This window comes from Helicoverpa armigera, chromosome 6 (genome assembly GCF_030705265.1).
Source record: "Helicoverpa armigera isolate CAAS_96S chromosome 6, ASM3070526v1, whole genome shotgun sequence".
In the NCBI taxonomy this organism is placed as follows: domain Eukaryota; kingdom Metazoa; phylum Arthropoda; class Insecta; order Lepidoptera; family Noctuidae; genus Helicoverpa; species Helicoverpa armigera.
In genome coordinates this window covers 602326-614500 of record NC_087125.1, presented here as the reverse complement: position 1 = coordinate 614500, position 12175 = coordinate 602326, and the positions used below count along the sequence as shown (strand labels likewise).

General features: G+C 42.7%; 3 protein-coding genes across 5 annotated transcripts in view; 2 read left to right on the top strand and 1 right to left on the bottom strand.

Annotated features, from left to right (window-relative positions):
- Positions 1-12175, bottom strand: part of LOC126053468 (dynein intermediate chain 3, ciliary) — a 235617-nt gene that overhangs the window by 72126 nt on the left and 151316 nt on the right. The window lies entirely within an intron of this gene.
- The window catches only part of LOC110376999 (neuroligin-4, X-linked), a 75243-nt gene that overhangs the window by 10382 nt on the left and 52686 nt on the right, over positions 1-12175 (top strand). The window lies entirely within an intron of this gene.
- On the top strand, positions 6631-11601 carry LOC126054290 (uncharacterized). 2 transcript variants are annotated; one of them, XM_064035021.1, is made up of 3 exons: positions 6631-8079; positions 8391-8620; positions 8828-11601. In XM_064035021.1, the coding sequence occupies exons 1-3, from the start codon at positions 7191-7193 to the stop codon at positions 11024-11026; spliced, it is 3318 nt and encodes a 1105-aa protein (XP_063891091.1). In that variant the 5' UTR covers positions 6631-7190; the 3' UTR covers positions 11027-11601. The 2 variants fall into 2 exon arrangements, with proteins under 2 accessions (XP_063891091.1, XP_063891090.1); XM_064035020.1 differs by having other exon boundaries at positions 8391-11601.

The following is a 12175-nucleotide window of genomic DNA, read 5'->3' as shown; positions in this document are numbered from 1 at the left end:
TAAAAAGTAAATATTTTTAACTGAGGTATGTGTATGGAACTTGGTACTTATTCAGATCTCACTTCTTTTATAGGCGAAGCATTCCCATATTATCGAACTTGGCAGTCTTTCACATTTTTGTTTTGGGTGGGATATATCCCTCTGTGTTCAACATTAATTAGCCGTTATGTACGAAGACAAAGGCTGCGTACCTCGCCTCGTCGTAATGACCACAGATAGCCAAAAATAGTGGAGCGGCCACAACATTGTTAGCGGCGCTTTTAAACACTCGTAACTGGATTGGAGGAGTGTTTGATCCTCGCTAATAAGTAGAGAGTGAGTGTGGGGTCAGTAATCAGGTTTGGTGTGAGGAGGTCGCCTCTGCCTCTGTCCTCCCTGACGTATCTCGACGGATGAGCTCGAAGGCTCGGCGTGGCGCGACACACATTACCATGAAGCTACTTACTAATTATGTGTGCAGTTAATTGTGTGTTTGCTCATTTGCGGAGGTCAAAGGTTATACTGCGATATATGTATGATGTGCAATTTACTAGTTATTACATACATAATTTATGATACTACATAATTTATTATTAACTGGAATTAATTAATTCAATATTCTGAATATTCAATGAAAAAGGTCAACTCTATGGAATCGTTATAATTATGTTAACTTCACAAAAAATCGGTTAACAGTTTTGATTTTCGCATAAATCAACCTGTAAATGAAACGTTATGAATATTCGCATTGATAAATTATACGCACCTTATCTATCTCCGCTTGCGTACATAGACTGCATGTGGAATTCATGTAGTTGGCGGAATCGTGACGGCGTTACAGCTGACGATAAAAGTTTAAGCAGCTGTCTCCGGCTGCTGCGAGTACAAATCGATCGCAAGTCGCTCTGAAAGCTTTGCTGTGTTCCCCAAAACGATTACCGGTAAGCTAATAATGTTGTTTTGTTTATAATCCCGGAGCACTCGGATTTGTTTACTGTTTATCTGCTCACAGCTCGTGATATGTCGTTACTTTCATACAGAGGCAGAAATCTGTTTGAACTTGTTGCATCGGCATGTGGCCTAATGTACACTAATCGCTCACAAGGACGTTACCGTGCTGCTCATTTCTGTCAGGTTTCCGCTTCCCATCGTCTTTGTTCCTCATTTGTGAGGACAACTGTCCGGTGCGAACAAAGTTGCTTGTTAAGTATTCCTTCGAGTTGAACAGCTAAATCTAACTGAAACAACTGTTCAACAAAGTATCAACAAATACTAGAACAGATTCAATCTCCAAGTTGCGTCCAGCCCCGTCTTGTGCCGGGTGTCACCACTGTGCGGATAGCCCCGAGGACACGGTGGACCACACAGTCCAGGAGTGCCCTGCGTGGGAAGGGCACCGCCGGGTCCTCGTCGAGGCTTTAGGCGGCGGCGACCTCTCGCGTCCGGCCCTGGTTCAAGCCATGGTCCGGGGCGAGAGGGAATGGGATGCCGTCGCCTCCTTCTGCGAAGCAGTCATGCTCGAGAAGGAGGCGGCGGAACGTCAGAGAGTTCGCACCTCTCATCCCGGCCGCCGCGCTGGAGCAGGTAGACACCACGGGCGCCGGGTGTCGCGAGACGACTCCCGGCCACCGTAGGCGTGGGTCTGTGGGCGGTGAGTTCGGGTGGCTCATCGCTCATGTTTGTTTTTAGACAACAGACCCGTGTCGGCGGCGCGCGTTGTTCCACGCGCTCCTCAAAGAGATGTCAGCAACCCCAGCGGGGCCCAGCAGGGCCAAGGCCTGCCGGGGCTGCGGGTTGTTCGAAAGAGGTACCGCGGCCCTAGCACATAAGAAGGCCTACGACGGAACACGACGGCTTTTAGTCAGTAAGAGTCTGACACTCCCTCACCGCTGCTAACCCACAGCGGGAGGGGTCATTTGATGATTTTTTACGTCGTTAAAAAAAAAGCCCCGTCTTGTGCGATTTTTTCAATTTTAATTGAAAACGCTTCAACTTTTTAATGAAGGGAAATAAAGAAAAGTTGTAAATTAAGCGCGGCCCCGCCAGACTTGCCTCTTGTCTTAATTAAGCCTGAAAGAGGAACTATTTAGTTGTTGTATTGTTTGTGCAAGGTTTCCGTGTAGGCGGCGCCGGGAGATATCGTCCGATAGCGCGGCGGCTGCTGGCTCCCCACTGTTGCTCATCTCACACAGATCGTATCGACGGCTACATTTAGGCGCACTTGACTTTTTATCTTGGACTATATTGTCATTATTTTATTTCAATCTAGATAAGCTCACGAACAGACTGAATCTATAGTGTCAACTTGTCGACGAGGATTGTAATAATATTACTCCATTTGTAAGTGAATTAACTTCATCAAAAGTAAATAAGCTTCCCTCGGGGACCGGGAAAGGGCAAATAAAAGTCCGAAAAGATTACTAACAATTGAGATTGAAGATATTTTTATTCAAGTATTCAAGTGACTGGTGTTTGCAATGTAGATTCCACGGAGCAGCAGGAACCACTCTTTTAAATTTAAACAAAAAACAAGGAAAAGATTTCTTTTGAGAAGTTCGTTGTATTATTCGCTATAGTAATACGTATCTCTACAGAAGTTCTGCTTAAATATTTTCGTTTGTTACAAGAGATAGAGTGACTTCGTATCTTCCTAGATAAGTTTTTGAGTTCGGAGAAGCTGCTGAAACTAATATTTCAACATTATTCTCCTACTTGTTATACTTTGAAACAATAGCTTAAAACTGAAAATATTCTTTACTATAAACGTAAAAACCAATGTGCAATGTCTAAGTAGGTAATTGCTGTTAACTGTCCACGTATTAGTAGTAATATGTGTGTGTTGCTGTATGTGTGTGTGTGAGTGTGTGCAATAGGTGTCGGCGTGAGGCGGCGTGTGATTATGTTTGCGCAAGTATTAGCGCGGTGTGCTCGGCACCGCCACCACTGCGCCGCGCCACGGACACACGTGACCGACTCGCAGGGGACCCACACACACTTCTCATTTAACTTACCCGCTCATACGTGCGATCGCTAATTAATGATTCCTAAAGGACCCAATTAGATGTCACCTGCAATACCAGCTTATTCATTTAACAAAAGAAATCAAACCACAAAATCAAATTAACAATGCTAAATTACAAACTAGAAGAAAATGACTTGTTTTCCCTTGTTATCAACATGATTATTCAGTTTATCGTTATCTCGCGACCGCCGGGATCTAGCCGGGCAGTCTCCTGCTGAAAAATAAAAACAATTAACTTTATGAAAGTGTACAATGTTACCGCCGGGAGACGTGATCACAGAACAATGTCGTCGCGATGTTTAATTTACTAGTTTGTTTATATAGATGATATATTTGTTGATATTGCGTCTTTGTGGCAATTTTATTTGTGTTTGCCTTTAATTTCCGGCCGGTCGAGCAAGCACCCGCGCCCCCTGGTGGACGATGCGAGTACTAGCGTAACGTTACTTTGTGACTTATCGTAAACGATTTTCATGAAAGGAAGCCACAAGAATTTCCAATTATTTTCTTTGCAGAAATCTTGTATGGCGCATGACTGCGGTCCGCCGCTGAACAAAGTAAAATATTTGAACATTTGTAGGGAATCGAGCTGGTTCTCATTAATGCTAATACAATTTCAATCATTAGAAGCAATACTGCGGGAGTAACAAATACTGCAGCGCAATACAATAGCATCGAGTCGATACTACTTGTGATTCTGTGCGCGAACAAACAGAACAAATATAAAAGATCCGGAACATCTCCTAGCTTGTTGTCTCAGCGCTGTTCCGGAACATTGCAGTTCCGTCCGTCTGTCTGTCTGTGTACTACAGGCGGCAATTAATACAATTGTGAGGACATGACGGTCGCGCCACCAAGAATCGCTAATCCCTTAAGACGAGCTAACCCAATAGTTGTCTAATTGATCTGTCAAGCAATTAGCAGGGAGTGAGCGGTGCTGTATTGTTCATTATTCAACAGTCCATTACAGCGGCCCAGCCTTATTGCTGACCAGAGAATTAATTCCCGATAAGCTATGTAACGGGAACAGTTCATTTATTTAGTATCGGTTTAGGAGTGGTCGCCGCGGATTAACTCGCCGCCGACGCTAATATTCTACATCCAGTTTTAAAATACTTTTCAGTTTATTTTGAATAACGCTCCGTTCATTAGGGGTTGATGGAATAATTTATACTTTATGGATTAATTTGTAATTCTATTTGTGTTTAATGTAACTACACAGAATTGATTGTAACGTGCAGGTACAACAGGTAATATGGTCTGAAGCTGAAATTCATAAATGCAATTTATAGAACATAAGCGTACACTTCCCGATGGAGGGATAAATTGAATGTTACCAACAATGTAGAATTTATGAGCGGTATGCGAATGGCTTCATGGATTTTGTGTTCCCGGTATATCGGCTCCCATATATTCCCCATTTACTTATACACTTCGTAATTTAAAGTGATTTCTTGAGAAATACTTTCATTATAGTATCCATGTACTAATATTTTAAAGCTGAAGAGTTTTTAGGTTTGAATGCGCAAATCTCAGGAACCACTAAGCCGAGGAAGGGTATAGGCTCCTTTTTATCTTTGTGCTAAGTAGAGTGTAGTTAAACTACTGGTTCCGCCAGTAGCATGATATTAGTGAAGTCACGACGTATGTAAGTAGTTTTGGTTTGCATCAGTTGTGCAAGTAACAACAATACGTTGGCTCGTCTCCGGAGCACTCAGTCTGGCAACTTTACAATTTATAGCCGAACTGCGAGTGCATACTCGTGCAGCCGCGCGGTTCTGTCTGCGGCGAGGTGCGGGGTGCGGGGGGTGCGGGGTGCGGGTAATGGACGTGTTTTTGCTCATACTGCGATTATGTGGTTCATAGTATACAGACGTTCTGTAATATCAAGTTAATTATGATTAAATATAAGCCTTTACATAAAACAAAATAGCAACAAAAACGCTTAAAAACACTTGTGACTAATAACATTACAAGAGTAGCGAAAGATTCTGAGTAAAAAGCTTTTAACAATTTCATCGTTTGGGCAATTTTGTGTAATCTTGATAAAGTATTTACACCCTTAAGTGATCATCAAAGCTGAGTTAATGCTCATAGAATTAATTTATATTGTATCCATAGTGTCGTTTGATGAAATTTCACAATTTTACCGTTGACTGGGATTCCGTTAGCGAGGAATGAATTTTGTTAAATTGTTGTTATGATCGCACTTTGAACGCTTGAGGGCTGAAATGTGCGGGGGTTGGGGTAGGTCAACTAATGTTGTTACTAGAATATTTACATGTTAAAAATGTCTTACTAGACCGCTTATGTGGTTAAACACAGTTGACTAGAACTAAAAAGTTACATGAGGGATAGTACTTATACGGTACCTGACGTTTTCGTACAACTGGTATATTGTACATACGTCATAAACAAAACACATAAGACGGGGGCTAGCATAGCTGTAAATGTAGCCACCCTCTAATACGCATGTCGCAGTCGTTATAATCGCGCAGTCAGGACGCGTCGTGCGTCGGGATCCTCGCATCGGTCGCATCGGTCGCATCGGGCAGGCGTCCAAGAGGCGCGCGGCCGCTCGGGCAATAACATGTCGCGGCTGACGCATGGCGGCCAGTAAACACGCGGCTCCTTACTGAGTGCCACGACCTGTGCCACGCATTCACTACTAACTCCACTATTTAGCTAGATTTACCATTAAAATAAATGCACAGAATTTACCATTTAATTAACAAAAACAACCGTAAAGCATACTACACGGACTTTTTGTTAAAACAGAATCTGAATAACAAAACTATTCCAACATTAATCTCATGGTCCGTTAGAACTCATTACTCGCTATATTTGTGTTCCATTGATATTAATTTGTAACATGGGAATAGCTAGCAGAAGGCAGTTTAGAATCAGGAACTATATGAGTATATAGGAGTACCCGTATTAATGAGTGTTTTCCGATATTAGCTCGGGTTTCAACAAACAATACTTAGCCATACATACAGGGCCTCATCTAGTCGACATCTGTACATTCAGTTGTGTGAGTGTGTGTGTGAGAGTGTGTGTGTGTGTAACGGTAGACGGCTCGTATCACTGTATTTAGGAACACATTATGTTTGACGAGACGATCAAAGAAGAATTTCTCGACGTTTTTACATTAATATTTGGAATTGTACCTACAATAAAGTACGTAATATTTGCTAGGTACATAAAGTGTATCGGTTCGGCTTAGAAGCTGTTATATTCTTTGGGGGCAGTGTGCTGGAGGCTGCGAGGTCAAGATGTCCACTTACGTTGGTCCTGTGTGGACTTATCAGCGTGAGTTATGTCTCCTCCCGGCACATCAGTATGCTGGTCGCACCGCCGATACATCAAGCACAGGCTTCGGCTCCTCGCGATATAATGCCCCCGAGGGCTGCACTCGCTCCCGTAATCGCTCTACTTTTAAATATACCTTTGTTCGTTGTCTGAGTAATGGTTCTTATTTTATTCTCATATACATATCTACTGAGTGACTTCAAATATAAGTATGTATCTAAAGGCTGTATTTTCTGTAATAAGTAACTGATTTGTAAGTAAAAATAACTTTATGCTAATACGAATTCACATTGATTGTGCTTTAACAGAAATTAAAAAAAATATGTGGGAATGAATGTCGAGTGGAATGGAACGTGACAGAATATGAGGGAGGCGTGAGCGAGTGAGCGAAGGAGTGAGAGAGAGGGACTGAATGAACGGTGTTAGAGGCAACCACGCGGTACTGAGTGTAACGAACGAGCCAAAGTTGTTGAAATAAAAGTTGTAATAAGTGTTTAAAACGGGATTTTATTTCAAAGTCATCGATCCCCAGCACGAAGAGAGCTACAGATTTTGGGGGCTCGTCCGGGATCGATCAACGACGAATTTCCACGAAGTTTTCTACGACGCACCGGCCGGCGCGACGCGGCGGCCATTAAATTTGAATTACGAAGTTACGGAGCACGATGGAATCGAAATCAACGACGATTACGACTGCAGCGGCGCCGGTGGCGTTCGGGCTCACAGAGGGGCTCATCGAGAAGTTCAGCGGAGACGACAAATCTTACTCGTCGAGTAAGTGGGCTCAAGACATCGAGGATAACGCTGAGATATTTCAGTGGACGCCGCAACAAACTTTGATCGTAGCTCGCCGGTCACTCACCGGGACGGCTGAGCTATGGTTAAAATCGAGAAGGCATTCAAAACCTACGGCGATCTCAAGGCTGCGCTTGTGAAGGAATTTCCAGACACCGCGAACGTCAAGGAAATGCACGAGCTAATGGCGGCACGCAAGAAATTAAAAGGCGAGACGTATTATCAGTACATGTTGCATATGAAAGAGCTAGCGCGGCGTGCGAAATTTCCCGACTACATCGCGATACAGTACATCGTGGATGGCATCGACGATTACGAGAGCAATAAGGTGATTCTGTACGGCGTGACCACGTTTCCAGCATTGAAGGAAAAGCTGGCTTTCTATGAGAAAATGAAGTCCAAAACCAGGGAGCGAGAAAAGAGAACCGAGAGGTTAAAAGGTCATGCGAGGTCGGCGGAGGCGTCCTCGGCAGCATCGGGATCGGCGAGGCGGTGCTATAGCTGTGGTGACATGGGACATGAAGCGGGTGTGTGTAAAAACGGATTGAAGTGTTTTGGGTGTAATCAGTTCGGTCACATTCGTAACCAGTGTCCCGTAAATCCGATGAGATCTACGGCTACAGCATCGGCATCGGGTCATTCAGGCGCCAAGATGGCGGGCGCAGGCGGCAGCGGCGCTCACGGCGGCCGAGGAGGCGGGGCTTCCGGTTCCGGGGAGGCCGGAAAGTTGGGACCCAAGCGACCCGCGGCTATGTTCGGAACGGTGAACGAAGTAAGCGGAAACGAGACTGTCCGCGCGGTCATAGACAATGAAACGTCACTGACATTGACAGATGTCAACACTGTAAATGTGACAGCTACGAGTTACGAAGATCGAAACGTTAACATCACGCATGTAAACAAATGTGTTCGGAAGCCGGTAAAAGACATTAAAATTAATAATACAGTTTTAAATGCTCTCGTAGATTCAGGTAGTGATGTGAACCTATTATCTTTGTTGTATTTACCTATGTTGAACGCCGAAGTGGCGAGTGAAACGTTAACGATGTCTGGATTAGGCCGTAGTGAAATACAATCAAGGGGCAGCGTCTCTGTTGGACTTGAGATTGATAATCAGTGTTTTAATGGTGTAGTTTTCATTTAGTTCCACCAGAGGTGATGCCCTACGACGTAATAATAGGTCAAGAGTTCCTGGGTCGTGTTACTGTGGTAATGAATGAAGGGGTATTAGGTTTTCCCATTGGTTGTTGTGAATGGGTTGGTCAAATTGATTGTTTTCCAGGATGTGTAGCAGTCAATGTTGATCACATTCAAGATCCAGCAGTAAGGAGTGAGGTTATGCAATGTGTTGAGGAGTATAAGCCATTGTATAAGGAAGAGGCCCCGATCCAACTTCAAATTGTATTGAAGGATGACATCCCAGTGCGACAGCGACCCAGACGACTGTCACTTATGGAGCAACAGGTAGTGGAAGATCAAATCGAGGAATGGCTTGATAAAGGCATCGTGAGGGTGAGTTTCTCAGATTACTCCAGTCCTTTAGTGCTAGTAAAGAAGAAAGATGGTTCGACTAGGGTCTGTGTGGACTATAGGCAGGTCAACAAGAAAATAGTTAAGGATGAATTTCCACTTCCCGTAATCCATGATCTGATTGACAAATTGCAGGAAGCTAAGGTATTCAGTGTACTTGATTTGAAAAGTGGGTTCTTTCATTTGAAGGTCAGCGAGGAGTCTATTAAGTACACATCATTTGTCACTCACCACGGGCAGTTTGAATTTCTCCGTGCCCCGTTTGGTTTGTCCACCTGTCCCAAGACTTTTATGAGATTTGTGAGTATAATCTTTAGAAATTTGATTTCCCAAGGAGTGTTAATCATATTTATCGATGACATTATAATTCCAGCCTTGGATGAAGTTCAGGCTGTATCGAGGTTGAAGCAAGTGCTAGAAGTCGCAGCACATTATGGCTTGGAGATTAATTGGAAAAAGGCGAACCTACTGCAGCGTGAAGTTGAGTACTTGGGCCACAGGGTGAAGGATGGAGAAGTACGGCCGAGTACAGATAAGGTGGATGCAGTCATAAGGTACCCTGAGCCAAGAACCCTCAAGCACTTGCACAGTTTTGTTGGATTGACAAGCTATTTCAGGAAGTACATTGAAAATTATGCTTCTGTGGCGAAGCCATTGACTGATTTATTAAAGAAGAATACAGAGTTCATATTTGAGGATAAGGAAAGAAAAGCTTTTGAGACACTGAAGAATAAATTAGCTAGCGGACCTGTTCTGAAGATTTTCAATCCGAAGTTGAAGACTGAATTGCACACCGATGCCTCAGGTGTAGCATTGGCTGCAATACTCATGCAACACCATCCAGGGTCAGGCTTACACCCAGTACATTACATGAGTAAGAAGACAACTGACATTCAGAGCCGGTACTCAAGCTACGAATTGGAAGCACTAGCCATCATAGAAGGTATCAGGAAGTTCAGGCACTACCTTTATGGTATTCCATTTAAAATAGTCACAGACTGTAAGGCTTTTGAATTAACACTTAAGAAGAAAGACTTGTCAGCCAAGGTAGCCAGGTGGGTCCTCATGCTCAGTGAATATGATTTCGAAGTGGAGCACAGAGCGGGCTCCAGGATGCAGCATGCAGATGCTTTGAGCCGCATACCAACAGTGGCAGTGGTTACTACTCTGCAGGAGAGTTTACGCCAAGCACAAGATCAAGATGATGGCATAAAAGCCATAAAGGAAATTTTGAGAGGAGGAAGTCCATACGACGATTATTGGTTAGAAAATGGTGTGTTGTATAAGACTGAGCAGAAGCTGTTTGTAGTGCCAAGAAGTTTGGAGAAAGAAATTATTAACAGAGTACACAGCAAAGGTCACTTTGGAAAGTCTAAGATGAAAGAGTTACTGAATAAGGAATATTACATTAGAGATGTGGACAAGAAGATGCAGGATTTTTTATTGAGTTGCATTCCTTGCCTACTAGCAACAAGGAAGGAAGGAAAACAGGAAGGATTCTTGAATCCGATAGAGAAAGAAGGTGTTCCATTTGATACCCTGCATTTAGACCATATTGGTCCACTTACAGAGACAAGAAAGCAATACAACTACATACTCACGGTGATAGATGGGTTTACGAAGTTCGTATGGCTGTTTCCCACGAAAACTACTTCATCATCAGAGACATTAAGGAAAATTCAGATTCATCAGCAAATATTTGGGAACCCCCGGCGGTTCATAACAGACCGGGGAACGGCATTTACAAGTAATGAGTTTAAGAGTTATTGTGAAGAAGAAAAGATATCTCATGTAAAGATTACTACTGGTGTGCCACGTGGTAATGGCCAAGTGGAGAGAGTACATCGAATACTTATTCCAGTTTTAACAAAACTATGTTTGGAGAATCCTGCAGTATGGTACAAGCATGTAAGCAAAGTGCAGAGGGCACTCAACTCTACTTTCCAGAGAAGCATAAACACAACACCATTTGAACTACTGATGGGAGTAAAAATGAAGGGTAAGGAAGATTTGGAAATTCTACAACTATTACAGGAAGAAAATACACTACAATATGATGAAAATAGAGAGAAGATAAGGCAGCAAGCCAAAGAACAGATTCTAAAGATACAAGAGGAAAATAAAAAACAATATGATAGAAAGAGGAAGGAAAGTTCAAAGTATAAGGAAGGTGATTTAGTGGCGATTAAAAGAACACAGTTCGGTCCAGGGTTGAAGCTGAAACCTAAATACCTAGGCCCTTATAGAGTGGTGAAATGCAAGCGTAAGGATCGCTATGACGTAGAGAAACTTGATAGTTCTGTAGAGGGTCCCCAGCGTTCATCCAGTTCAGCTGACCAAATGAAGAGATGGCCTCAACACGGTGACGCCGAGATGCTGGAGGAGTAGCAGTCACCTTACTCCGCAGGTTATTATTGCAGTTCTTATTTCAGGAGGGGTTAACTTTCGTTCATTATCACAGTGCCATGGCGTAGGGCTATCTGTACCAGAGTATTTACTATGTTATTTTTCTATGTAAAACTAAACATTTTGTTTTCTAAACCTATAAATTGTATTAAGTTCGAAGTAACATTTAAATGTTTTTGCCAATGTAGAGTTGTATGTTTTAAATTCAGAAACAAGATTGTCTTGTAGGAAGTAGTTATGTGTATTAGGTTGTTGTAGAGTATGGTTCCAGTTTATTTTATTTAACTCAATTATGTAGTGGTTATTATGATGTTTTAGTCTAGTTAGTACATAAGATTTGGTGTATGTCTGAGGACAGACATGAGTGCAGGACGGCCGAATGTGGGAATGAATGTCGAGTGGAATGGAACGTGACAGAATATGAGGGAGGCGTGAGCGAGTGAGCGAAGGAGTGAGAGAGAGGGACTGAATGAACGGTGTTAGAGGCAACCACGCGGTACTGAGTGTAACGAACGAGCCAAAGTTGTTGAAATAAAAGTTGTAATAAGTGTTTAAAACGGGATTTTATTTCAAAGTCATCGATCCCCAGCACGAAGAGAGCTACAAATATATACAAGATGAAAGCAGAACCTTAAAGAAAATCGATCGCATTGCACAGAAATTGGTTATTTGCTGTAGCTCCGTAGCGCGTAGCAACCAATCGCTACAAAGGCCGCTACGGCGTAGCAACGGCGTAGTCCTATTTGAAATAGCGGACTATTAAATTCCAAACATTACTTTCGTTTATTTGAACTTTGAACTATAAAATGTAAGGATTCAATTCCGATACCTTACGATTTCTAAGAAATATGATATTATTAGTTCCAAATCTTCTTATTCCTTAACAGGGTTAAGATAAAATAAAGAATATTGCCTCCGCTAAGGGTTCTCCGAGGTATTGTTTCACAAAGAATTTATATTACCCACTGATCTTTTAGGTAATACTAGATCTATAAGAAGTATAAAATTACGAGAGACACTTTGTATACAAATCAGGGAGGCTTTATGTGTAAGATATTCATGCTACGTCTAGACACTATAAACTATGTGATATCGAGGAGAAAACAAACTCGGTCATGCCGCACTGGAAAT

Excerpts from the sequence above, each read along its gene's own strand:
- LOC126054290 (XM_064035020.1), top strand. The coding sequence starts at position 7,191 with ATGGTTAAAATCGAGAAGGCATTCAAAACCTACGGCGATCTCAAGGCT. Across the intron at positions 8,080-8,390 it reads AAATGCTCTCGTAGATTCAG|GATGTGTAGCAGTCAATGTT; the intron begins GTAGTGATGTGA and ends ATTGTTTTCCAG.